Source organism: Mobula birostris, chromosome 2 (genome assembly GCF_030028105.1).
Source record: "Mobula birostris isolate sMobBir1 chromosome 2, sMobBir1.hap1, whole genome shotgun sequence".
Taxonomy (NCBI): domain Eukaryota; kingdom Metazoa; phylum Chordata; class Chondrichthyes; order Myliobatiformes; family Myliobatidae; genus Mobula; species Mobula birostris.
Window position 1 is genome coordinate 132,750,826 of NC_092371.1, and position 23,799 is coordinate 132,774,624.

Here is a 23,799-nt window from a genome sequence, read left to right on the forward strand (position 1 = left end):
TGCTCTGGGAAATCAAACTTTTCCTTCAGTTTCCTGTTGCCTTGTCATGTGTAAGTGAAAAGGGGGTTAGAGTACAGGAAGGTTAACTGCAAAGCCCCATTCATTCGGTGACCGTCAGTCTTGAGGGCAAGACTATTACGTGGCATTTTTATTGCATGCCTTGTGAATCTCTATATGACCATGTCAATCACACTTCCCCCTCTGTCACTGCAGCAAAATTTATCAAGTTGGACAAGACTTTCCACCTTCAAATCCATTCTGATGTTCTCTGCTCAATTTCCATGTGTCCAAGTCCTGGTTATTGCTGCCCTTGTTCTTGTTCTTTGTTATTGTTTTTCAAATGGTTCTGTAGGTATTGGCTTCTTCCTCACTCAACCTGCATATTCCTGGCAAATCAGTAAATATGCACACGTGAGGAAGATGGTATTGAGGATCTGACATGATGGGCCTGTGTCTGGGTTGTGCTGCTGCAGTCCAGGTGACTACAGCTGTCTCTTGTGGAGCAGCAGGGTAGTGTAGCCCCCTATTCCCCCTCAGAGCTTACAACTCCTACTGCTACCTCCCTCACACCAATTTCTTTCCAGCTCCGGTGAAGGCCAGCTAATTGTTAAATTTATCCTTCTGGATTGATGGCTGTGTCTATAGTCAAAACCCAATCCTAGACAGAAGTGCAGGGAACTCAAGAACTAGAGGGCACAGGTTTAAGGTGAGGGGAAAGACTTAACTTATTTTGCACAGGGGGTGGTAACTGCCAGAGGAAGTGGTTGAGGTAGGTTCAATAACAACTTCTAAAAGGCAGTTGCTAGATAGATACATGGATTGGAAATGTTCAGAAAATTATGCTGGCTAATGGGATAACATCTTGGTCGGCATTGGCATCCATCTATTTCTGTGCTATAACCATATAACAATTACAGCACAGAAACAGGATCATGTACAGTGCACTTTCAAAACCTTATGAAATTTTAAGAAGTGCACCAGTTTGCTGACTAAATTTTATGTGGTAAGTTGGAAAGATGGATTTTAAGAAACACATACAAAATGCTGGAGGAACTCAGCAGGCCAGGCAGCATCTGTGGGGGTGGGGGTGTGTGAGAAAAGTACAGTCAACGTTTCAGGTCAGGATCTTTCAGCAGGCCAGTCCTTCCGAAGAGCCTTGGTCTGGAACGTCAACTGTACTTTAGATGCTACCTGGCCTGCTGAGTTCCTCCAGCATTTTGTGTGTTGTTTGGATTTCCAGCATCTGCAGATTTTCTCTTGTTTGAAGATGGATTATAAAATGGGATGTTTTCTCAGCCACTGCAGTTAGAATCATAGAGTTATACAGCAAGGAAGCCAGGCCATTTGGCCCATTTGATCCATGCTAACCAATTTGCTGAACTAAGCCTGTCCCATTTGTTTGTGTTAGCCCCATATTCCTCTCAATTTTAACCTTTCCATGCACCTGTCCAATATCTTCTAAATGTTGTAGTCATACCTGCTTGTATCAGGGCTCATTCCAAATACCCACCACCCACTGGATGAAAAAGTTGCCCCCTCAGCTTCCCTCAAAGTCTTTACATCTCCCTTTACATCCTTATCTTTGAGTTTTTCACTCCACTGCCTTGGCAAAATGACTGTGATTTTAAAAAGTACTTATACATTGATATTCTGTGTGCTTCTGCAGTACTCCCGGCAGTGTGTTACAGGCACTTAGACCGTGAAACATTGGAATTAAATTAGGCCATATGGCCTATTGAGCTCTCTCTGCCATTCGATCATGAGTGATTTATTTACTTTCTCAACCACATTCTCCTGCCTTCTCCTCATAACCTTTGACCCCCTTACTAATCAAGAAACTATCAATCTCTGCTTTAAATATACCCAAGGACTTGGCCTTCACAGCTGCCTGTGGTGATGAATTCCACAGATTCATCACCCTCACGCTGAAGGAATTCCTGCTCATCTCTGTTCTAAAGGCATGCCTTCTATTCTGTGTAGGGTCAGAAGGCACAACATTGTCCCACTATTGGAAATGTCATCTCCATGTCCACTGTATCCAGACTTTTCAATATTTGACAGGTTTCATTGAGATTTCCTTCATTCTTCTAAACTCTAGCTAGTACAGGCCCAGAGCCATTAAACGCTCATATGTTAACCCTTTCATTCTTGTGAACTTCCTCTGGACCCTCCAATACCCTTTCTTTGATATTTATTTATCTATTGAGATGCACTGTGGTGTAGGGCCCTTCCTGTCCTTCGAGCCACAATCCTGGCCTAATCACGGGACAATTTACAATGACCAATTCACCTACCAACTGCTGCATCTTTGGACTTGAGATGAAACCAGAGTACCTGGAGGAATCCCACGTGGTCACAGGGAGAACATACAAACTCCTTACAGGCACCGTCGGGAACTGAGCCTGGGTCACCTGTATTGTAAAGTGTTGTGCTAACCACTGTGCCACCCCAGCAATGGTCACCACACTCTAAATAGTCTGATCAATGCCTTATAAAGCCTCAGTATTATGTTCTTACTTTTGTATTCTAGTCCTCTTGAAATGAATGCTAACATTGCTTTTGCCTTCCTTACTACCGACTCAGCCTGCAAGGTAACCTTTAGAGAATCCTGTACTAGGACTCTCAAGTCCCTTTGCACTTCTGATTGCCGAATCCACTCCCTGTTTGGAAAACAGTCTTCGCCTTTAGTCCTTCTACCAGTGTGCATGACCATACACTATACTCCATCTGCCACTTTGCCCATTTTCCCAATCTGTCTAAGTCCTTCCGCAGACTCCCTGCTTCCTCAACACTACCTGCCCCTCCACCTATCTTTGTATCATTTGGTGTTGTGGACAGTGTCGGAGCTAGTTTTAGATTAAAATGGGCCATTCATAGGATTCAGAGTGGGCAGAGAAGTGGTAGATGGAGTTCAATCTGGAAGACTGAAGTGATACAGTTTGGAAGGTCGAACTTGTACGCCCAGGACAGGGTGAACAGCAGGATGTTTGGTAGTGTGGCGGAACAGAGGGCTCTCGGGCTCCACATCCATAGATCCCTCAGGGTTGTGGTACAAGTTAATAGGCTGGTTACGAAGGCATATGGTGCATTGGCCTTTATTAGTCATGGGTTGAACTCACGACCCATGGGGTAATTTTGCAGTTTTATAAAACCCTGCTTTGGCCATACTTGGAGTACAGTATTCAATTCTGGTGCCCTCATCATAGGATGGATATGGAAGCCTGGAAGCCTTACTGGCAGGAGAATGGGGTGAGGGCAGATCCGAGATGCTTTCCTATGAAGAACTGGGTTTCCCTTCCATGACGGTTGATGCTGCTTTCACCCACATCTCCATTTCCTGCACATCTGCCCTCACCCCACACTTACCCCACCATTACAGGGGTGGGGTTCCCCTTGTCTTTACCTATTCCATGAACGTCTATATCCAGCACATCATTCTCTGTAACTTCTGCCATCTGCTATGGAATCCGACAATGAAGCACGTACTACGCACCTCTCCACTCTCCGCTTTCTGCAGGGTTCGTGCTCTCCATGACTCCTTTGCCTATATGCCCCTCCCTCTTGGCACTTAGCCCTGCAAGTGGGTCAGGTCCTACACCTACCCTCTCACTACTATTGAGGGCTCCAAACAGACCAATCAGGTGAGGAGACAGAGCTGCAGGTCTGTCCGGGTCATCTATTGTATCCAGCACCCCTTGTGTGGCTTCCTCTACATCTTTGCTCTGTCTGTCACGAAAGGCAGGATTTTCTGATGGCCATGCATTTCAATTTGACTTTGCGTTCCCATTCTGATATGTCAGTCCATACTCAGCTGCTACTCGTGTTGAGCAACACCTTGTTCTATCTGGGTAGCCTCTAACCAGGTGACTTGAATATCAATTTCTCTAACGTCAAGTAATTTCTCTTCTCCCCCTGCCTTTTTTTCCATTCCCTATTTTGCCTCCCTTTCTTGCCCCTTTTCTTCTCATTTGCCCATCACCTCACTCTCGTGCCCCTCCTCCTTCCCTTTCTCCCATTGTCCACTGCCCTCTCCTATCAGGTTCATTCTTCTTCAGCCCTTCCACCTATCACCACCCAGCTTCCTACTTCATCTCCCCTTCCCTACCCACCCACCTCCCCCCCACCCAACCTGGTTCATCTTATCACCTACTAATTCCTTTCCCCCTCTCCTGCCCCCACTCTTTTATTCTGACTTCTTCCCTCTTCCTCTCCAATCCTGATGAAGGTTCCCAGCCCAAAATGTTGACTTTATTCCTCTCTGTAGATGCCATTTTATCTGCTACTAACCCATGCCTCCTTGCCACTCACGATGGCCACTCTGCCGTACCCTACCTTTGTTTTATTAGCTGAGGTGCCACACACTTAGCCAATCACATGCTTTTTAGAAATCTGCTCGCTCTTCCCCTCTGCTGTGATGAAAAAGAGAATTGCCCTTCATATCTCCTTTAGACTTCTCCCTTCTCATCTTAATTTGACATTTCTACCCTGGGAAAAATACTATTTACCCTATTCATGCCAATTGTAATTTTGTATTTGGTTGTCCTTCAGCCCCCTCAATGCTACAAAGAAAACATTCCAAGTCTGTCCACATACTTTGGACTGATGATCGTGCCTTGGTGTGTTAAAGGAAGTGGCTGCAGAGATGGTGGATATGTTGGTGATCATCTCCCTGGAGTCTGGAGAAGAGCCAGGGGTCTGGAAAGTGGCAAATGTGACAACCATATGAGAGAGGAGGGGGAGACGATGAGAAAGCTCATGGCAGGTGGCTTAACATTTGTAGGAATTTATTACTCGAAGAGCATTGTGCAAACTCCAAGGTATAGTCAGCATGGTTTTTGGGAAGGGAAACTCTGACAATTTCCTGCAGTTGGAATAGTAGAGTTCTACACTATTAAAACAGGATCTTTAGCCCACAGAAAGCATCAGTCACCCATTTAGACTGTTCCTGCATGAATCTTTCTGTAGTTTGGGGATGTAACAGTGAAGGGGAAAACCAGTGGGTATGATATATTCGTATTTCCTGAAGTCATTCACTATGGGTGTGCCATGTTCAAGGTTTAAGTGCATGGGACTAGGAGCAATATTGGCATGAAAAACAATCAGAAGCAAGAATCGGGATCAATAGGACATTTTTGGGCTGGCAGTCTGGCTAGTGGGTGCCATAGTGATAGGGGCCTTAACTTGGATGAAGGGTGTAGGTGGACTGGTGCTCGTGCTAGAAGGTAGCAAGTCCTGAGAAGGATGCAGAAGGATTCAGATTGGTTCAATGAATGGGTAAGAAATTGGCAATTGTAGTGTTATGTGGTAAATGTAACGTTTTTGCTATCTGGAAGGAAGAATGGAAAAAGCAAGTGATGGTTTAAAGGGTGTGAGATGACAATGTTGTGGTACAAAGATCTGGCAGTCTTAACGCCTGGAACAAAAAGATTGTGCAGGTACAGTGAGTAATTAGGAAGGCTGTTGGGAATGATGTCCTTTACTGTAGAGTTGGGCTCTAAAAGAAGAGGGGGTTTTAATGCAGCATCACAGCATGCCGTAGACTTGCATCAATTTAAAGAAGAATGTTGATGCATTGGAGGCGGGTTCACTAGGTTGTTTCCACACGTGAAAGGGTTGCCATTTGCTCGAACAGTATAGCACAGGAAAAAGCCCTTCAGACCTCATGTCTGTGCTGACTGTGATGTTAATATAAAGTAATCTCATCTCCCTGCAAATGGTCTGTATCCCTCTGTTGTTAGGTGTTTAGCCCAGTACAGACAGTTCTGATCATTCATGATGGATGATTGAGAGGACATAGGGAGAGAGGAGGAAATGTGAACTAATCTCCATCAGTAGAGGAAAACCTCTGGGCAAACCGATGAGAGCACTGACTCTCGGCAATTCAAGGCATATTAAAGCAAGTGGTTGCAAAGGTTACGGACTAAATGCCTCTTAAACATTGTATATCTGATTTTATCACCTCCCCTAGCAGTCCATTCCAGGCACCTAACATTCATAATTTAAAAACTTGCTTTCTACATCATTTTTAAACTTTTCTCCTTCTCACTTTAAACTTATGCCCTCTAGTATTTGATGTTCCCACACTAGGAAAAGGACTGTCTCTGTCTCTCATGATTTTACATGAGGTCTCCCCTGAGTCTCCAGTGCTCCAGAGAAAACAATTCAAGTTTGTCCAGTCTCTTGGAGCTAACACACTGCAATCCCAGCAACGTGCTGGTGAACTTCCTCACACCCTCTTCAACTTCTCATCCTTTAGTGGTGATTACAATGACCCACGACACTCCGAATGACACCTGAACAAAGTTTCATTTCTCTGCAACTTGACTTCCCAATTCAGAGCTCTGACCAATGAAGACCAGTTTGTGATATGCCTTCTGTATCACCCTATCCACCGGAGTTGTCACTTTCAGGAAACTATGGACTTGAACCATATCAGTGCTACCAATAGTCCGACTATTTACTGTAAACTTTCCTGTGTTTGATCTCCCCAGGTGCAACACCTCACATTTGTGTGGATTAAACTCCTTCCATTTCCCCACCTAATCTGTACTCTGCTGCATCCTTGGACAATCTTCCTCATGACTGGGGGCACTGAGCGCAAGAGTTGAGATGTCATGTTGCAGCTGTACAAAACATTGGTGAGACTGGACCTGGAATATTGTCTACGGTTCTCATCATTACACATTAAGGTAGAGAGGGTGTAGAAATGATTAATCACTCTTTGCAGAGACCAGACAGCTTCAACATAATGTTCCGGTTGATTTATGAAGGCTAACATGCTAGAGGTTTTCTTTATGACCATATCTATCTGTGACACCACTTTAAAGGAATTATGGATCTGTGTTCCCAGATCCCTCTGTTCTGCAATCCTCATTGTCCTACCTCTCACCAAACAAGTCCTACCCTCGTTTGTTCTCCCAACATGCAACACCTCACACTTGTCTGCATTAAATTCCATCTGCTGTTTTTTTTTTTAAAGCCCATTTTTCCAAATCCCCATCTTTTTCGGCTCCATGCATTGATGAACACTGGGCTTTCAGAGGGCCAATTTTGTCTCTTGCTATTCTTTCTCGCTCAATAAATCTGTAGAAGCCCTTGGGATTCTCCTTCACCTTGTCTGCTAGAACAACCTTGTACCTTCTTTTAGCCCTCCTGATTTCTCTCTTGTGTTCTCTTGCATTTCTTATAGACCTCAAATTCCCATTTGCTCTTTTCTGCCTGTACCTACTATGTACCTCCTTTTTAACTATGGCCTCAATATCTCAAAAATAAAGGTTCCCTCAGCGCATTATCCTTGCCTTTTATTCTAACAGTAATACACACGGACACGGTCTATAAAAGCGAGGCAAAGCAGCAGTGATGTGATGGACTGTGTACAGAACTTCACTCACCCCAACACTGAACTGATTCCCCAACTTATGGGCTCATTTTAATGACTCTTCAGCCTGTGTTCTTGAAATTAATTCCTATTTATTTATTATTTTTATTAGTTTTTTCTTTTTGTATTTTCAGTCTCTTTTGCACATTGGTTTGTTTATCGTGTGTGGTTTTTCATTTAACACACACAAAAACCGCTGGTGAACGCAGCAGGCCAGGCAGCATCTATAGGAAGAGGTACAGTCGATGTTTTGGGCCGAGACCCTTCATCAGGACTAACTGAAAGAAGAGCTAGTAAGAAATTTGAAAGTGGGAGGGGGAGGGATGGAGCCAAGAGCTGGACAGGTGATTGGCAAAAGGGATATGAGAAGATCATGGGCCCCGTCTGTCCCATGATCCTCTCATATCCCCTTTGCCAATTAACTGTCCAGCTCTTGGCTCCATCCCTTCCCCCTCCTGTCTTCTCCTATCATTTCGGATCTCCCTCTCCCCCTCCCACTTTTGAATAAGGGAACAACATCTGCAACCCTCCAATCCTCCGGCACCTCTCCCATCCTGTTGTTGATGCAAAGATTATTGCCAGAGCTTCAGCAATCTCCTCCTTTGCTTCCCACAGTAACCTGGGGTATATCTTTTCCGGTCCCAGCGACTTATCCAACTTGATGCTTTCCAAAAGCTCCAGCACATCCTCTTTCTTAATGTCTATATGCTCAAGCTTTTCAGTCCTCTGTAAGTCATCCCTACAATCGCCAAGATCCTTTTCCATAGTGAATATTGAAGCAAAGTATTCATTAAGTACCTCTGCTATTTCCTCCGGTTTCATACACACTTTTCCACTGTCACACTTGATTGGTCCTATTCTCTCACATTTTATTCTCTTGTTCTTCACGTACTTAGGGGGTTTTCCTTAATCCTGCTTGCCAAGGCCTTATCATGGCCCCCTCTGGCTCTCCTAATTTCATTCTTAATCTCCTTCCTGCTATAACCATATAACAATTACAGCACAGAAACAGGCCATCTCAGCCCTTCTAGTCCGTGCCGAACTCTTACTCTCACCTAGTCCCACCGACCAGCACTCAACCCATAAACCTCCATTCCTTTCCTGTCCATATAGCTGACCAATTTAAATTTAAATGACACCATCGAACCTGCCTCAACCACTTCTGCCGGAAGCTCATTCCACACAGCTACCACTCTCTGAGTAAAGAAGTTCCCCCTCACGTTACCCCTAAACTTTTGCCCTGTAATTCTCAACTCATGTCCTCTTGTTTGAATCTCCCCTACTCTCAATGGAAAAAGCCTATCCATGTCAACTCTATCTATCCCCCTCATAATTTTAAATACCTCTATCAAGTCCCCCCTCAACCTTCTATGTTCTAAAGAATAAAGGCCCAACTTGTTCAACCTTTCTCTGTAACTTAGGTGCTGAAACCCAGGTAACATTCTAGTAAATCTTCTCTGTACTCTCTCTATTTTGTTGACATCTTTCCTATAATTCAATGACCAAAACTGTACACAATACTCCAAATTTGGCCTCACCAATGCCTTGTACAATTTCAACATTACATCCCAACTCCTATACTCAATGGTCTGATTTATAAAGGCCAGCATACCAAAAGCTTTCTTCACCACCCTATCCACATGAGATTCCACCTTCAGGGAACTATGCACCATTATTCCTAGATCCCTCTGTTCTACTGCATTCTTCAATGCCCTACCATTTACCATGTATGTCCTATTTTGGTTAGTCCTACCAAATTGTAGCACCTCACATTTATCAGCATTAAACTCCATCTGCCATCTTTCAGCCCACTCTTCTAACTGGCCTAACTCTCTCTGCAAGCTTTGAAAACCTTCATTATCCACAACTGCACCTATCTTAGTATTATCTGCATACTTACTAATCCAATTTACCACCCCATCATCCAGATCATTAATGTATATGACAAATAACATTGGACCCAGTACAGATCCCTGAGGCACACCACTAGTCACCAGCCTCCAACCTGACAAACAGTTATCCACCACTACTCTCTGGTGTCTCCCATCCAGCCACTGCTGAATCCATTTTACTACTTCCATATTAATGCCTAATGATTGAACCTTCCTAACTAACCTTCCGTGTGGGACCTTGTCAAAGGCCTTACTGAAGTCCATATAGACAACATCCACCGCTTTACCCTCGTCAACTTTCCTAGTAACCTCTTCAAAAAATTCACTAAGATTTGTCAAACAGGACCTTCCACGCACAAATCCATGTTGACTGTTCCTAATCAGACCCTGTCTATCCAGATAATTATATATACCATCTCTAAGAATACTTTCCATCAATTTACCCACCACTGATGTCAAACTCACAGGCCGATAATTGCTAGGTTTACCCTTAGAACCCTTTTTAAACAATGGAACAACATGAGCAATTCACCAATCCTCCGGCACCATCCCCGTTTCTAATGACATTTGAAATATCTCTGTCAGAGCCCCTGCTATTTCCACACTAACTTCCCTCAAGGTCCTAGGGAATATCCTGTCAGGACCCGGAGACTTATCCACTTTTATATTCCTTAAAAGCTCCAGTACTTACTCTTCTTTAATCATCATAGTTTCCATAACTTCCCTACCTGTTTCCCTTATCTTACACAATTCAATATCTTTCTCCTCAGTGAATACCGAAGAAAAGAAATTGTTCAGAATTTTCCCCCATCTCCTTTGGCTCCACACATAGCCATCCACTCTGATTCTCTAAGGCAGTGGTCCCCAACTACCGGGCCTTACAGCAAATGCTACCGGGCCGTGAGGAAGTGATATGATTTGGCAATAGGAGTCAGCTGCACCTTTCCTCATTCCCTGTCACGCACTGTTGAGCTTGAACGCACGCGAGCTCATTACCTGCGTGTCATCCATTTCAGCGCAGGAAGGAGATCAACTCCTTGAGTTTGCAAATGATGACGGGCTGAAAAGTATGTTTGACATAACATCTCTGCCGGCATTCTGGATCAAAGTCAAGGCTGAATATCCTGAGATAGCCACGAAAGCACTGAAAACGTTGCTTCCATTTCCACCTTACTTCTGCGAAGTGGAGTTTTCTGCAATGAATGCAACAAAAACTAAATTGCGGAATAGACTGGACATAAGGAACCCCGTTCGAGTATCGCTGTCTCCCATCACCCCTCGATGGGACCGTCTCGTTGCAGGGAAACAAGCCCAGGGCTCCCACTGATGCAGTGATATTTGTGTGTTGCAATGATTTTATATGTTCATATGGGGAAAATATGTGCTCTGTGTTTTAATATCCAAATGTTACTTAAAATGTTATGATGCTGTTGACTGATAAGTGACTTACATAACCATGTAACAATTTCAGCAGGGAAACAGGCCATCTCTGCCCTTCTAGTCCGTGCCGAACGCTACTCTCACCTAGTCCCACCGACCTGCACTCAGCCCATAACCCTCCATTCCTTTCCTGTCCATATACCTATCCAATTTTTCTTTAAGTGATAATATCGAACCTGCCTCTACCACTTCAACTGGAAGTTCGTTCAACACTTAGTTCAAGCTCCCCTGTCCTCCCCTGACAATTGACTTATCGCTATATTCATGTGAGGAAAATATGCGCTGTGTGTTTAATATTAAATTTGTCAGATAACTCATTTTAGAAACAAAATTGTGTATTAGCCACTTATCACCTATATTCCAGTCGTGATTAATACCCCCCCGAACAGAATCGCCAAAAACGATTTGTAGAAAAAAATCGGCACGTACACGCATGCGCAAGTCACACATGTGCACACAGGTGCCCGCACAAGTCTTCATGGTCATTGTAGTCTCGAGGTAAATACAACGTATTTGACTGCTACTCTTGTCCGTTGGCAACCCTACACCCCCCCCCCCACCCCAGGTTTGCCAGTCCACAGTGCAAAAAAGGTTGGGGACCCCTGCTGTAAGGGACCAATTTTATCCCTCACTATCCTTTTGCTATTAATATAATGGTAGAAACCCGTGGGATTTATTTTCACCTTACTTGCCAAAGCAACCTCATATCTTCTTTTAGCTTTTCTAATTTCTTTCTTAAGATTCTTTTTACATTCTTTATATTCCTCGAGCACCTCATTTACTCCATGCTGCCTATATTTATCGTAGATGTCTCTCTTTTTCCGAACCAAGTTTCCAATATTCCTTGAAAACCATGGCTCTCTCAAACCTTTAACCTTTCCTTTCAACCTAACAGGAACATATAGATTCTGTACTCTCAAAATTTCACCTTTAAATGACCTCCATTTCTCTATTACATTCTTCCCATAAAACAAATTGTTCCAATCCACTCCTCCTAAATCCTTTTGCATCTCCTCAAAGTTAGCCCTTCTCCAAGCGAAAGTCTCAACCCTGGGTCCAGATCTATCTTTCTCCATAATTATATTGAAATTAATAGCATTGTGATCACTGGACCCGAAGTGCTCCCCAACACAAACCTCTGTCACCTGACCTGTCTCATTCCCTAACAGGAGATCCAACACTGCCCCTTCTCTAGTTGGTACCTCTGTATTGCTGCTAAAAAAACTACCCTGTACACATTTTACAAACTTCAAACCATCCAGCCCTTTTACAGTATGGGCTTCCCAGTCTATGTGTGGAAAATTATAATCTTCCACAATCACAACTTCGTGCTTACTACAGATATTTGCTATCTCCTTACAAATTTGCTCCTCCAATTCTTGCTCCCCATTTGGTGCTCTATAATACACCCCCATAAGAGTTACTTCTCCTTTCCCATTCCTCAATTCCACCCAAATAGCCTCCCTAGACTAGGTCTCTAATCTATCCTGCCAGAGCACCGCTGTAATATTTTCTCTGACAAGCAATGCAACACCTCCCCCTCTTGTCCCTCTGATTCTATCACACCTGAAGCAATTAAATCCAGGAATATTTAGTTGCCAATCACACCCCTCCTGTAACCATGTTTCACTAATAGCTACCACATCATACTTCCAGGTATCAATCCATGCTTTAAGCTCATCCACCTTTCTTATAATGCTCCGAGCATTAAAATAAATGCATTTAAGAAATTTTCCTCCACTTACTCTCTGTTTATCACTAACGGTACAAACAACTTTACTATTTTCTTTTTTTTCCTTCTTCCCTACATCTGTTCTTACACTCTGGTTCCCCTCCCCCCTTGTATCTAGTTTAAATCCACCAAAGCCTCTCTAGCAAACCTACCTGCAAGAATATTTGTCCCCCTCCAGTTCAGAGGTAAACCGTCCCACCGGAACAGGTCCCACCTTCCCTGGAAAACTGCCCAATTATCTATAAATCTGAAGCCCTCCCTCCAGCACCATGTCTTCAGCCATGTGTTGATCTGCGCTATCTTACTGTTTCTAAACCTGCCTGCATGTGGCAGTGGTAGCAATCCTGAGATTGCTGTCCTGGAGATCCTGTCCTTTAACTTGGCGCCTAACTCCCTAAACTCACCTTTCAGGACCTCCTCACTCTTCCTACTCAGGTCATTGGTCCCAACATGGACCACGACATCCGGCTGCTCACCCTCCCTCTTGAGAATACCGAGAACTCGATCTGAGATATCACGGACCTTGGCATCAGTGAAGCAACAGACCATCCAGGATTCTCGATCTCTTGCTAGCCTTATAATTTTCTAGGTCTCCGTCATTACCTAGCTTTTTTTTTTTTGAACCTTTCGTAAGCTTTTCTTCTTGACCAGATTTTCAACATCCTTTCCCTGTCTCATTGGAACGTACCTATGCAGAACACCACGCAAATATCCCCTAAACATTTGCCATATTTCTGCCGGACGTTTCCCTGAGAACTTGTACCCAATTTATGCTTCCAAGTTCCTGCCTGATAGCTTCATATTTCCCCTTACTCCAATTAAATGCTTTCCTGCAACACACATCAAAGTTGCTGGTGAACGCAGCAGGCCAGGCAGCATCTCTAGGAAGAGGTACAGTCGACGTTTCAGGCCGAGACCCTTCGTCAGGACTAACTGAAGGAAGAGTTAGTAAGAGATTTGAAAGTGGTAGGGGGAGGGGGAGATCCAAAATGATAGGAGAAAACAGGATGGGGAGGGATGGAGCCAAGAGCTGGACAGGTGATTGGCAAAGGGGATATGAGAGGATCATGGGACAGGAGGCCTGGGGAGAAAGACAAGGGGGGGGGGACCTAGAGGATGGGCAAGGGGTATAGTCAGAGGGAGAAAAAGGAGAGTGAGAGAAAGAATGTGTGTATATAAATAAATAACGGATGGGGTATGAGGGGGAAGTGGGGCATTAGCAGAAGTTAGAGAAGTCAATGTTCATGCCATCAGGTTGGAGGCTACCCAGACAGAATACAGGGTGTTGTTCTTCCAACCTGAGTGTGGCTTCATCTTGACAGTAGAGGAGGCCGTGGACAGGCATTATAGTAGAGGAGAAGCTTGTCTGTTCCCAACCCTCTCCAATGCTATGGGAAAGGAGATAGAATTGTGATTGTTATCTCCAAAATGCTCTCCCGCTGAGAGACCTTACACCTACAGGTTCTTTTCCCAATACCAGATTGAGTACAGCTTCTGCCCTTGTAGGTTTATCTACATATTGTGTCAGGAAATGTTCCTGAACACACCTAACAAACTCAAGCCCATCTAAACCCCTCACTCTAGGGAGATGCCAATCGATATTTGGGAAGTTAAAATCTCCCAGCACAACCACCCTGTTGCTTCCCCCAGGTAGGCTGTTTCTTCTCTCTCCCCCCCCCCCCCTACATAGTACTGAAACAGGAGTACTGTTAGCCCTGGTGTGATTACTTGCCTATAGCTCCTATCTGTCACCTCACTTTCCCTGATCGGATGAAGGGCATTGAGCTGCTTCTCTAGTTCCCTAACGTGGTCCCTAAGGAGCTGCAGCTCAACGCAGATGTGGCCACCCGGCAGGCTGGGAGCCTCCTGGACGTCCCACAGCCGACACCCAGTACAGAACACTGCTCAGTTGTGCCTCGATCAAACTGCTGAAGAAAAAAAATGAACAAATTAGAACACCACCAGAGCTACTGTTTTTAAAAAAAAAACTGAATTAGTTCCTAGTTGTTATTGACAGAGAAACTCATCCAGTGAACACTGGTGTGATGTTTTGATTGACTGTAAATGGACAAAATCAGCAGACACCTAGTGCAGAGAATGGACTGCCTTCAGCCAGTGTCAAAACTTTTTGTGGCATTTTGGCAAGGGTTCTGATATTTTTTTAAGTCAAAATAAAAAACTAAATGATTAAAAATCACTGGTTTTTCAATCAGTGTCCGTAGGCCCAAACGAGCACATGCAAGTGACGCTTTTAAAATGTGTTTGCTCTAATCACGATGAAGTGTCCAATTTGCACAAGTGCACGCAACTGATGCTAGTTGGAAACTGTTTGGCAGCAGTCTGCTGTCCCAATTAAGCAGCTGAGTGTCCCAAATAAGCTAAGGGAATCTTGGCTATTTTCTTAATTAGCTTTTGTTCTTTAAAAGTTGTCCCAAATAAGTGGCTGCCCTGATTAACTGATGGTCTAACAGCTGCACCCTACTGTACTTGGAATGCTGTTCCCGGGAAGTCTGTGAATATAATGCACGGTGGACTGGTTGATATTTGAACGACAGGTGACTTGAGGGAGGAAGTAAGAAAATGATGCTGAGACCAAGGTTGGATCAGCTGTAATCTTACTGAATGCTAGAGCAGAGTCAAGGGCTGGGCGACCTTGGTTTATATTGCTGTCACAGAAGGAGAAGGCAGTCCAGATAATCTTTCCCCTGGCCTGGCCCAACATCTCACTCGACCAGCCAGGGTGCATGAGATCTTGCAGGGTGGTTTGTACCTGCACCAGGGTGAATGTCTGAGGGGAACACTGTGGTTCGTGGGTCTCCTTGCTGTCTGGGGGGGCAGTGATTTGAGTCGACCGACTGTGTTGGCACCCACCGTGCAGTCAGGTCCTGTCCCACACCAGATTACTCCGTGATGAGGAATCCCATCCGTTGCCTAGCGGTGTTTTGAAGCTGAGAAAAGTGCCAGACAGATGTAGGTTTCCATTTCTCTTTTAGGGGAATGATTAACTCTGTAATCAGGGTTTTCGATCCAAATGTCAGCTCCTACCCTGTCCCTCTGGTGTGGAGCAGGCATCGTCTGCAACCTTGTCCCTGTGCAGTGCAGCGCACTTGGTGACTGGCCCTGGGTGTTGGTACCCCACTCCATACACCTTCAGGGTTCAATATAACCTGACACCCTCTCTCAGTGGGGGGGGGGGGTGTGGAAGGTTCCAGATTCTCTCCTTTCTCAGTACTTACTTCCTGATGATGATGCTGACAGGTCTGGATCTGTTGTGCTGGAGTTTCCCACGGGAAACATTAATTCCTCTGTCTGCTTTCGTATTGAACCAGTGATTTTTCTCATTGCACCCCTGCCCCCCCACCACCACCAAAAGTGCTCTGGAGTACCAGCCCACAGCTGCCCAGGATCCTGATGTCCGGGGGAAGATTGGCATTGGGCTGGAATGTCAGAACCAATCACTGTTTCGGTTTGCTGGGCAGGGTCACTCAGCACTGCCCTAATGCCCCTGTCTACCCTGGACACAGCACTGACCAACCCACTGATCACTCGCTTTTCCAGGGCACTGTGGTCCCGTCAGGACCAGACTGGCCACTCACTGTGCTGAAGGACTGCTGCTCCAACTGTCAACGCCAGGATAATCTGACCCAGGAGGAACAGTGGCCAAAGGAGGCCTTTGACCTTGACCTGCCCCTCAGTTACGCGATCTCCACCCATTATTATTCCAGAGGCAAGGCCATCAACCAGTGTGTCCTTGGAAATGTTACTGTAGTCTGAGACACCTCGTGGCCACTGGTGTGCGTGTACGTGTGTGCATGTATTTGAATCTACATTATTGAGCCACTTGTCCCGTTCACAAGAGAGATTTCTCCACAGGTAGAAAAGCCCAGCCTCCTACATCTGGACCTTTCCAGATGCAGAAATCATAAAACCACTCCGCTGCTGGAAAAATAACATGGAATGTTATGTGTGCAAAGAGCAGAGTCTGCCTTGGTCCTGGGCTGTCACATACATACATATTCCTTCAACGTTCTCTCTCTGCTGGTCTGACCTCTGACCTCCGACCTCCGACCTCCCACCATGGATGTCCCATGTTGGTGTTGCTGGTCTTCAACTGCGGGGTAGAGACTTGGACTCTGGCCTGACCTCTATCCCTGTCCCTAAATGTTAAACTGACCCCTAACTCCCCTCTGTGTCCCTAAAACCATCCTTTTGAGCATAAAATTATAATTTTAAAAAGCAAATAAATCTGTCCGTGCCTACGGACTGTACGTGCGTGGGCCTGGTGGTCTGTGGGCCGTGCAATTCAAGGAAAAACAATGTGTGGATGCTGGGAACCAGAAATAAAAGCAGGGGCTGCTGTCACCCCACAACTGGCCAGCTAGCGTCTGGAAAGAGAAATTGACAATGTGTTCTCATCTGCAGAGTGTTTCCAGCATTTTCCTGTTTCAAGTACGGTGTTGTGATTCTGAGTTGATTTGTCAATGGTTTAGTGAGAACTTTCACATACGTCACCTGACTGCAGCGCTGAGCAGTCAATTCAAAACCATGGTTCATTTGGTGTTGAGATGCAAACATATAAAAAAATTACTGTCTCTGTGTTTGATTAAACTGCACTGTTAAATGATACTTTGTAAATGGGTGGGAGGATAAATCTTCCTCTGCTCCTGGTGGTACGGAGATGGGCTGCTGGGTAGTGCTGATGACGGAGACATTCTTCCAATATTGGGGCAAAGGGGTGTGTGAACCTCTGTCGCATGGTTACGGGGGGGGGGGCGCGGGTGTGTACCTGTATCACATGGTTACAGGATGTGTGTGTACCTATATCACATAGTTACAGTGGGGTGTGTGTACCTGTGTCACATGGTTACAGGGGGTGTGTGTGTACCTGTATCACATGGTTACAGGATGTGTGTGTACCTATATCACATAGTTACAGTGGGGTGTGTGTACCTGTGTCACATGGTTACAGGGGGTGTGTGTACCTGCATCACATGGTTACGGAGTGTGTGTGTACCTGTATCACATGGTTACAGGGTGTGTGTGTACCTGTATTACATGGTTTGAGTGGGGTGTGTGTACCTGTGTCACATGGTTACAGGGTGTGTGTGTGTGTGTGTGTGTACCTGTGTCACATGGTTACAGGGTGTGTGTGTGAACCTGTATCACATGATTACGGGGGGGGTGCACCTCTGTCATATGGTTACAGGGGGTGTGTGTGTACCTGTGTCATATGGTTACAGGGTGTGTATGTACCTGTATCACATGGTTACAGGGTGGTGTGTGTACCTGTGTTGCATGGTTACAGGGTGTGTGTGCACCTGTGTTGCATGGTTACAGGGTATGTGTGCACCTGTGTTGCATGGTTACAGGGGGTGTGTGTGTGTGTGTGTGTGTACCTGTGTCACATGGTTACAGGGGGTGTGTGTGTGTGTACCTGTGTCACATGGTTACAGAGGGTATGTGTACCTGTGTCACATGGTTACAGGGTGTGTGTGTGTGTGTGTGTGTGTACACCTGTATCGTATGGTTACAGGGGGTGTGTGCACCTGTGTCACATGGTTACAGGGTGTGCGTGCTCCTGTGTCACATGGTTACAGGGTGTGCGTGCTCCTGTGTCACATGGTTACAGGGGGTGTGTGTGTACCTGTGTCACATGGTTACAGGGGGTGTGTGCACCTGTGTCACATGGTTACAGGGGGTGTGTGTGCACCTGTATCACATGGTTATAGGGTGTGTGTGTACCTGCATCACATGGTTACAGGGTGTGTGTGTGTGTGTACCTGTATCACATGGTTACAGGGGGTGTGTGTGCACCTGTATCACATGGTTACAGTGGGGTGTGTGTACCTGTGTCACATGGTTACAGGGGGTGTGTGTGCACCTGTATCACATGGTTATAGGGTGTGTGTGTACCTGCATCACATGGTTACAGGGTGTGTGTGTGTGTGTGTGTGTACCTGTGTCACATGGTTGCAGGGGGTGTGTGTACACCTGTATCACATGGTTACAGGGGGTGTGTGTGCACCTGTATCACATGGTTACATGGGGTGTGTGTGAACCTGTGTCACATGGTTACAGGGTGTGTGTGTGTACCTGTATCACATGGTTACATGAGGTGTGTGTGTGCACCTGTGTCACATGGTTACAGGGTGTGTGTGTACCTGTATCACATGGTTACAGGGAGTGTGTGTGCACCTGTGTCACATGGTTACATGGGGTGTGTGTGTACCTGTATCACATGGTTACAGGGTGTGTGTGCACCTGTGTCACATGGTTACAGGGAGTGTGTGTGCACCTGTGTCACATGGTTACAGGGAGTGTGTGTGTACCTGTATCACATGGTTACAGGGTGTGTGTGTGTGTGCACCTGTGTCACATGGTTACAGGGTGTGCATGCACCTGTATCACATGGTTACAGGGCTACCCATGGTACCCATGACTACTGTGTGAGCAGATCTTGAGGATATTGGTGCACAACTTTGAGCACCCATGGGTGTTATGGGCACAGTGCTGAAGGATGCAGGTACAGGAGTGAGCAGGTGTTTGCGACTCTGGACTGGGCTTCGTTCTGGGGTATCACCATGTTGTACCCTGCATGGGAGTCTACACTCTGTGTTGTGGTGGGATTTGGGGCATTGGGTGGCGAAGAGCCGTAGTTTGTGTGTTGGTGGGTTTGTGTGAGTCAGAGCAATGCTCTGTACTGTAGACAGATTGCCCTTGAGGTAAACACTTCCTCCCTCCCTTGTCTGTGCTTCTCTATCTCTCCCCAGGTCAACACTAACGCTGCTCTTTCTCCCTCAGGACAGTCTGAAGCCAACCACCTTCACTGTGACCAATGTTCCCGGGTCAAAGGGGGTCAACCAGTTGGCCTCCAACACCTCCACCAACCTGCAGGTTAGCACTGGCCACAGCTTCCCCATCACCAATTATCTGGCTCCAGTTACCGCCATCACCAACAGCAACGGCACCGTCTTCAAACCTGCCGTCACCGGCACCTCTGGCAGCATGGTGCAGATTCCCAGCGGGTTCACCCTCATGTCAGGTGGGTGTGAGCGATGGGGAGGGTGGCTGACGACCGGCAGGCTGTGGGAAGGTGGGGCTGTAGGGAGACTCTCATGTCAGGTGGGTGTGAGCGATGGGGAGGGTGGCTGACGACTGGCAGGATATGGTCGATGGGGTGTGCACTCCGTGGGCACAACGAGGGAAGGTCGAGAGCAGCAAAGGGTGGAGTGGGGGGAGCCAGGCCAGAGCGCATGTTGATTGTGACTGTGTGGAATGGAGGCGGGAGGGTGTTGGAGCTGGTGCTGTGGGTCGGACGGTGTGGCGTGGATGTACAGATGTCAGTGAGGGTCAAGTGAAACCCCCCTCTGCCCCCTCCCCCATCCCCATGAGTGGAGAAATGGAAGGAGTTTAATCCACACAAATGTGAGGTGTTGCACTTGGGGAGATCAAACACAGGAAAGTTTACAGTAAATAGACTATTGGTAGCACTGATGTGGTTCAAGTCCATAGTTTCCTGAAAGTGACAACTCCGGTGGATAGGGTGATACAGAAGGCATATCACAAACTGGTCTTCATTGGTCAGAGCTCTGAATTGGGAAGTCAAGTTGCAGAGAAATGAAACTTTGTTCAGGTGTCATTCGGAGTGTCGTGGGTCATTGTAATCACCACTAAAGGATGAGAAGTTAAAGAGGGTGTGAGGAAGCTCACCAGCACGTTGCTGGGATTGGAGTGTGTTAGCTCCAAGAGACTGGACAAACTTGAATTGTTTTCTCTGGAGCACTGGAGGCTCAGGGGAGACCTCATATAAAATCATGAGAGACAGAGACCGGGTACAGAGACAGTCCTTTTCCTAGTGTGGGAACATCAAATACTAGCGGGCATAAGTTTAAAGTGAGAAGGAGAAAAGTTTAAAAATGATGTAGAAAGCAAGTTTTTAAATTATGAATGTTAGGTGCCTGGAATGGACTGCTAGGGGAGGTGATAAAATCAGATATACAATGTTTAAGAGGCATTTAGTCCGTAACCTTTGCAACCACTTGCTTTAACACGTCTTGAATTGCCGAGAGTCAGTGTTCTCATCGGTTTGCCCAGAGGTTTTCCTCTACTGATGGAGATTAGTTCACATTTCCTCCTCTCTCCCTATGTCCTCTCAATCATCCATCATGAATGATTTGCTGTAGAAATAAAGACAGTCAGAGACGAGTCCTTGGTAGTGCAGTAGGTGATCAATAGTCTTCCTTTGCAGAGGTAGGGTTCGGTTGTGCAGGATTGCATGTTTCTGAACCTATTGGTGTGGGACTTCAGGCTTCTGTACCTCCTGTCTGATAGTAGCTGAGAGAAGAAGACGTGACTCAGGTGGAATCCTTGATGATAACTGCTGCCCTGAGCCAGGGTTTTCTGTCGATAGTGGGGAGGGAGGACAGTGCCTGTGATGGGTCAGGCTGTAGTCCACTACCCTCTGCACCTGATTGCATTCCTGGATACATTAGGGACTTTTAAGAAACTCTTAGATACGCTTATCGATGATAGAAAGATGGAAGGGTATACAGGAGGGAAGTGTTAGATTGATCTCAGACTATTTTAAATAGTTGTCACAACATCGTGAACTGTAGGGATTGTGCTGTGCTGTAGTGTTCTGTGAATTGCCGTACCAAGCTGTGCTTATCTCCTGGTTTGGGATCTGTTAGTAACCCAGTTCCTCAGCCGCAGTGGTTGTACGTTCCCTCAGTAAAGTTGTAGGGGTTGGGGAGTGATTATATCCCCCCTCCCTTAGCGCCAAACACCCCCTCACTAACAGTGTGCCACTGTGCCCCCTTCCCCTGCCTGCCCCAGCTGAGCTGCCTCCATAGCTGCTCGGTTCACTGTCTGTTTTCCCTCTGACAGGCACATCACTGCCAGGGACGCCCTCCATCCCGATTGGTCAGTTGCAGCAACATTCACTGACCATCCAGGGTCAGCAGGGTCAGATGATGAGCGGGCAGTCGCAGCCAGGACAGCAGACGGTCTTTCGCTTCCCAGCGTCCGCAAGCGGTCAGATTGTCTCCATTGCAGGCGAGTGTTGTTCCCAGGTGGGCGGGGGAGGGACATGGGGCCGAGCTAGGTCAGGGAGTGGATGGGAGCAGTGAAGAGAATCTCAGGCCTGTCCCACCAGGGAATCCTAGCCCTGCCCCAGCAGAGTCCTATACTGTGTAAGCACTGAGGCCTCTGCAGACATCAGCCTGTGAGCAGCTGGTGACTCGCAGTTGTAATAGACACTCCCTACCCCTGTTTGATAATGGGACCTCCGTCTGACTACTGAGTACCACCTCCTTTAGTGCCCACTCCCGCTCAACCAGCTGCCCTGCTTCTGCCCTAGGGAAGGATTTGCATTTTTACCACTGCATTCTTGTGCTTGAGTTACACAGTCCTGTGGTAGTGGCGCTGTATTTGCACAGCAAGATTCTAGTGTGATGTCTGTGACAGGTGCTGACTGCTGGAATCACAGGGATTGGACCCAGGGCTGCCTCTCCCAGTCTCTACAGAGCAGAGTTAAGCAGCCGGGCATGCTGGGCGTTGGATTTTTGTGTGGTGTGAAAAATGGCATCTCCAACTGGGTAGCACTGCACTGGTGCGACAGCCACATTTATTTGCTCGAGTTGGGGGCGGGAGCCTGATACAAAGAGAGGGTCCCACTGGGCTCGGCACAAAAACAGAAAATATTGGAAATGGCCAGTCAGCATTCACAGAGAGAGGAGCAGTCAGAGATCCTGTGTCTGATTGTCAGAAGGGAGCGTCCTGATTCCCGTTGGTATTGAGCATCCAGGCATTGGGTTTGAACCCCTGCCTCAGGCACCGAGTTTAACTGCAGTCTGGAATCTGTTGGCCTGGAATTGAGTCTGGCAATGTCAGAAACGCCACTGCTCCTCTAAAGCCTCAGCCCACGGCTGCAGACTTTGTGCATTGTGATCACAACACTGCAGAGAGGATGCAGAGGAGATTCACCAGCGTGTGGCCTGGCATGGAATGGTTCAGTCAGTCATGAGAGACTGGGTTTGTTTTCTTTTGTGGCAGAAGAGGCTCGAGTGGGGGGGGCGCGGGTGGGGGTGACCTGATGGAGAGCTACGTAAAGTTATGAAGGATACAGATAGGGCAGATGAGCCCGTTGCCCAGGAGATTAAAACCAGTTGACAGAGGGGATTTGGAAAAGATTTGAAGAAATTTTTGTTACATCTGAGGGCAGTTAGTACCTGGAATTCACTGCTTGAGGGAGTGGTCTGTGCAGAGACTCTCACTGACAGACCTGCTGCTTCATGCTCCACCACAGCAGCAGGCGTCGTGTTGGAAAATGTCATTAGTGCAGACAGGTGCTCCATGGGCAGCACAGACCGAATGGGCTGAAGCCCGTTTCTATACTCTGTGCCTGTGGGAATGGAAGGGCCACAATCATTGTCACACTGCATGAAAACGGGCCCTTTGGCTCATCTCATCCACCCTGGCCAAAATTCCCCTCTAAGCACGTCCCATTTACCTGTGTTTATCCTGTATCCATATAAACTTTTCCTGTCCATGTACCTATGTAAATTATCGATGTACCTGCATCAACCACTTCCTCTGGCAGTTCATTCCAGACACTGACCACCCTATAAGTGAAATAATTGTTCCTCTGATCCCTGTTAAATCTCTTCGTCCTCACTTTAAATCTGTGCCCTCTAGTTTTTGATTCCCCAGTCCTGCGAAGTCAAACTGCGGGCATTGACCCATTCTGTGTTCTTGATAATTTTAAACAGAGCCAACTATTTTACAGGCAGCAAAGCCAGGAGTGCACTCCTTGCCTGGATTAGGGTTTTGGGTTTGGGATAGACTAGAAACTGAGAGTTTTGTTCTCGAGGAAACACCTGACAGTTTTGATTGAAGTATTTAAGTTCATGGAGGATTCATTTAGAGCAGTGGGGTCCGTGCACTCCTTGCTTAATGGCATTGATCCATGGCATAAAAAAGGTTGAGAGTCCCTGATTTAGGGTAAAGAGAAGCCATTTTCTGTGGCTGGGTTGAAATGCTGAGTGCATAGATTGAAGGTAAGTGACCAGCAAACCTGAGGGAGTTGAGAGAATGTCTCTGAAGGCAATTATAATAACGATTAGAAGGGTGATGGAGTCATTGCCGCCTTTTGAAAGGGATATTGACGTGAAAGAAAAATGGCAGGATTATGTGTGTAAAGAGGGAGTGTGGGTGAACAGACAGGCAGGCAGCTCAGGCTTAGGAGGAAATCCCCCCTCTGTGGTTTTACTTTACAATTGTAAAGGAATATGAACTTTAAACAGCAGCAGAGATTTTGATGGTACATGGATAGGAAAGGTTTAGCCGATGTGTTGTGC

General features: G+C 46.4%; 1 protein-coding gene across 2 annotated transcripts in view; it reads left to right on the forward strand.

The window, feature by feature from the left end:
• Positions 1-23,799, forward strand: part of LOC140191293 (serum response factor-like) — a 65,744-nt gene that overhangs the window by 32,391 nt on the left and 9,554 nt on the right. The window contains exons 3-4 of one of the 2 annotated variants that reach the window (XM_072248571.1): positions 19,244-19,484; positions 21,329-21,496. In XM_072248571.1, the coding sequence (XP_072104672.1) occupies positions 19,244-19,484; positions 21,329-21,496 (409 nt within the window). The remainder of the gene's footprint in view (positions 1-19,243; positions 19,485-21,328; positions 21,497-23,799) is intronic. The other variant, XM_072248578.1, reaches the window with a different exon arrangement.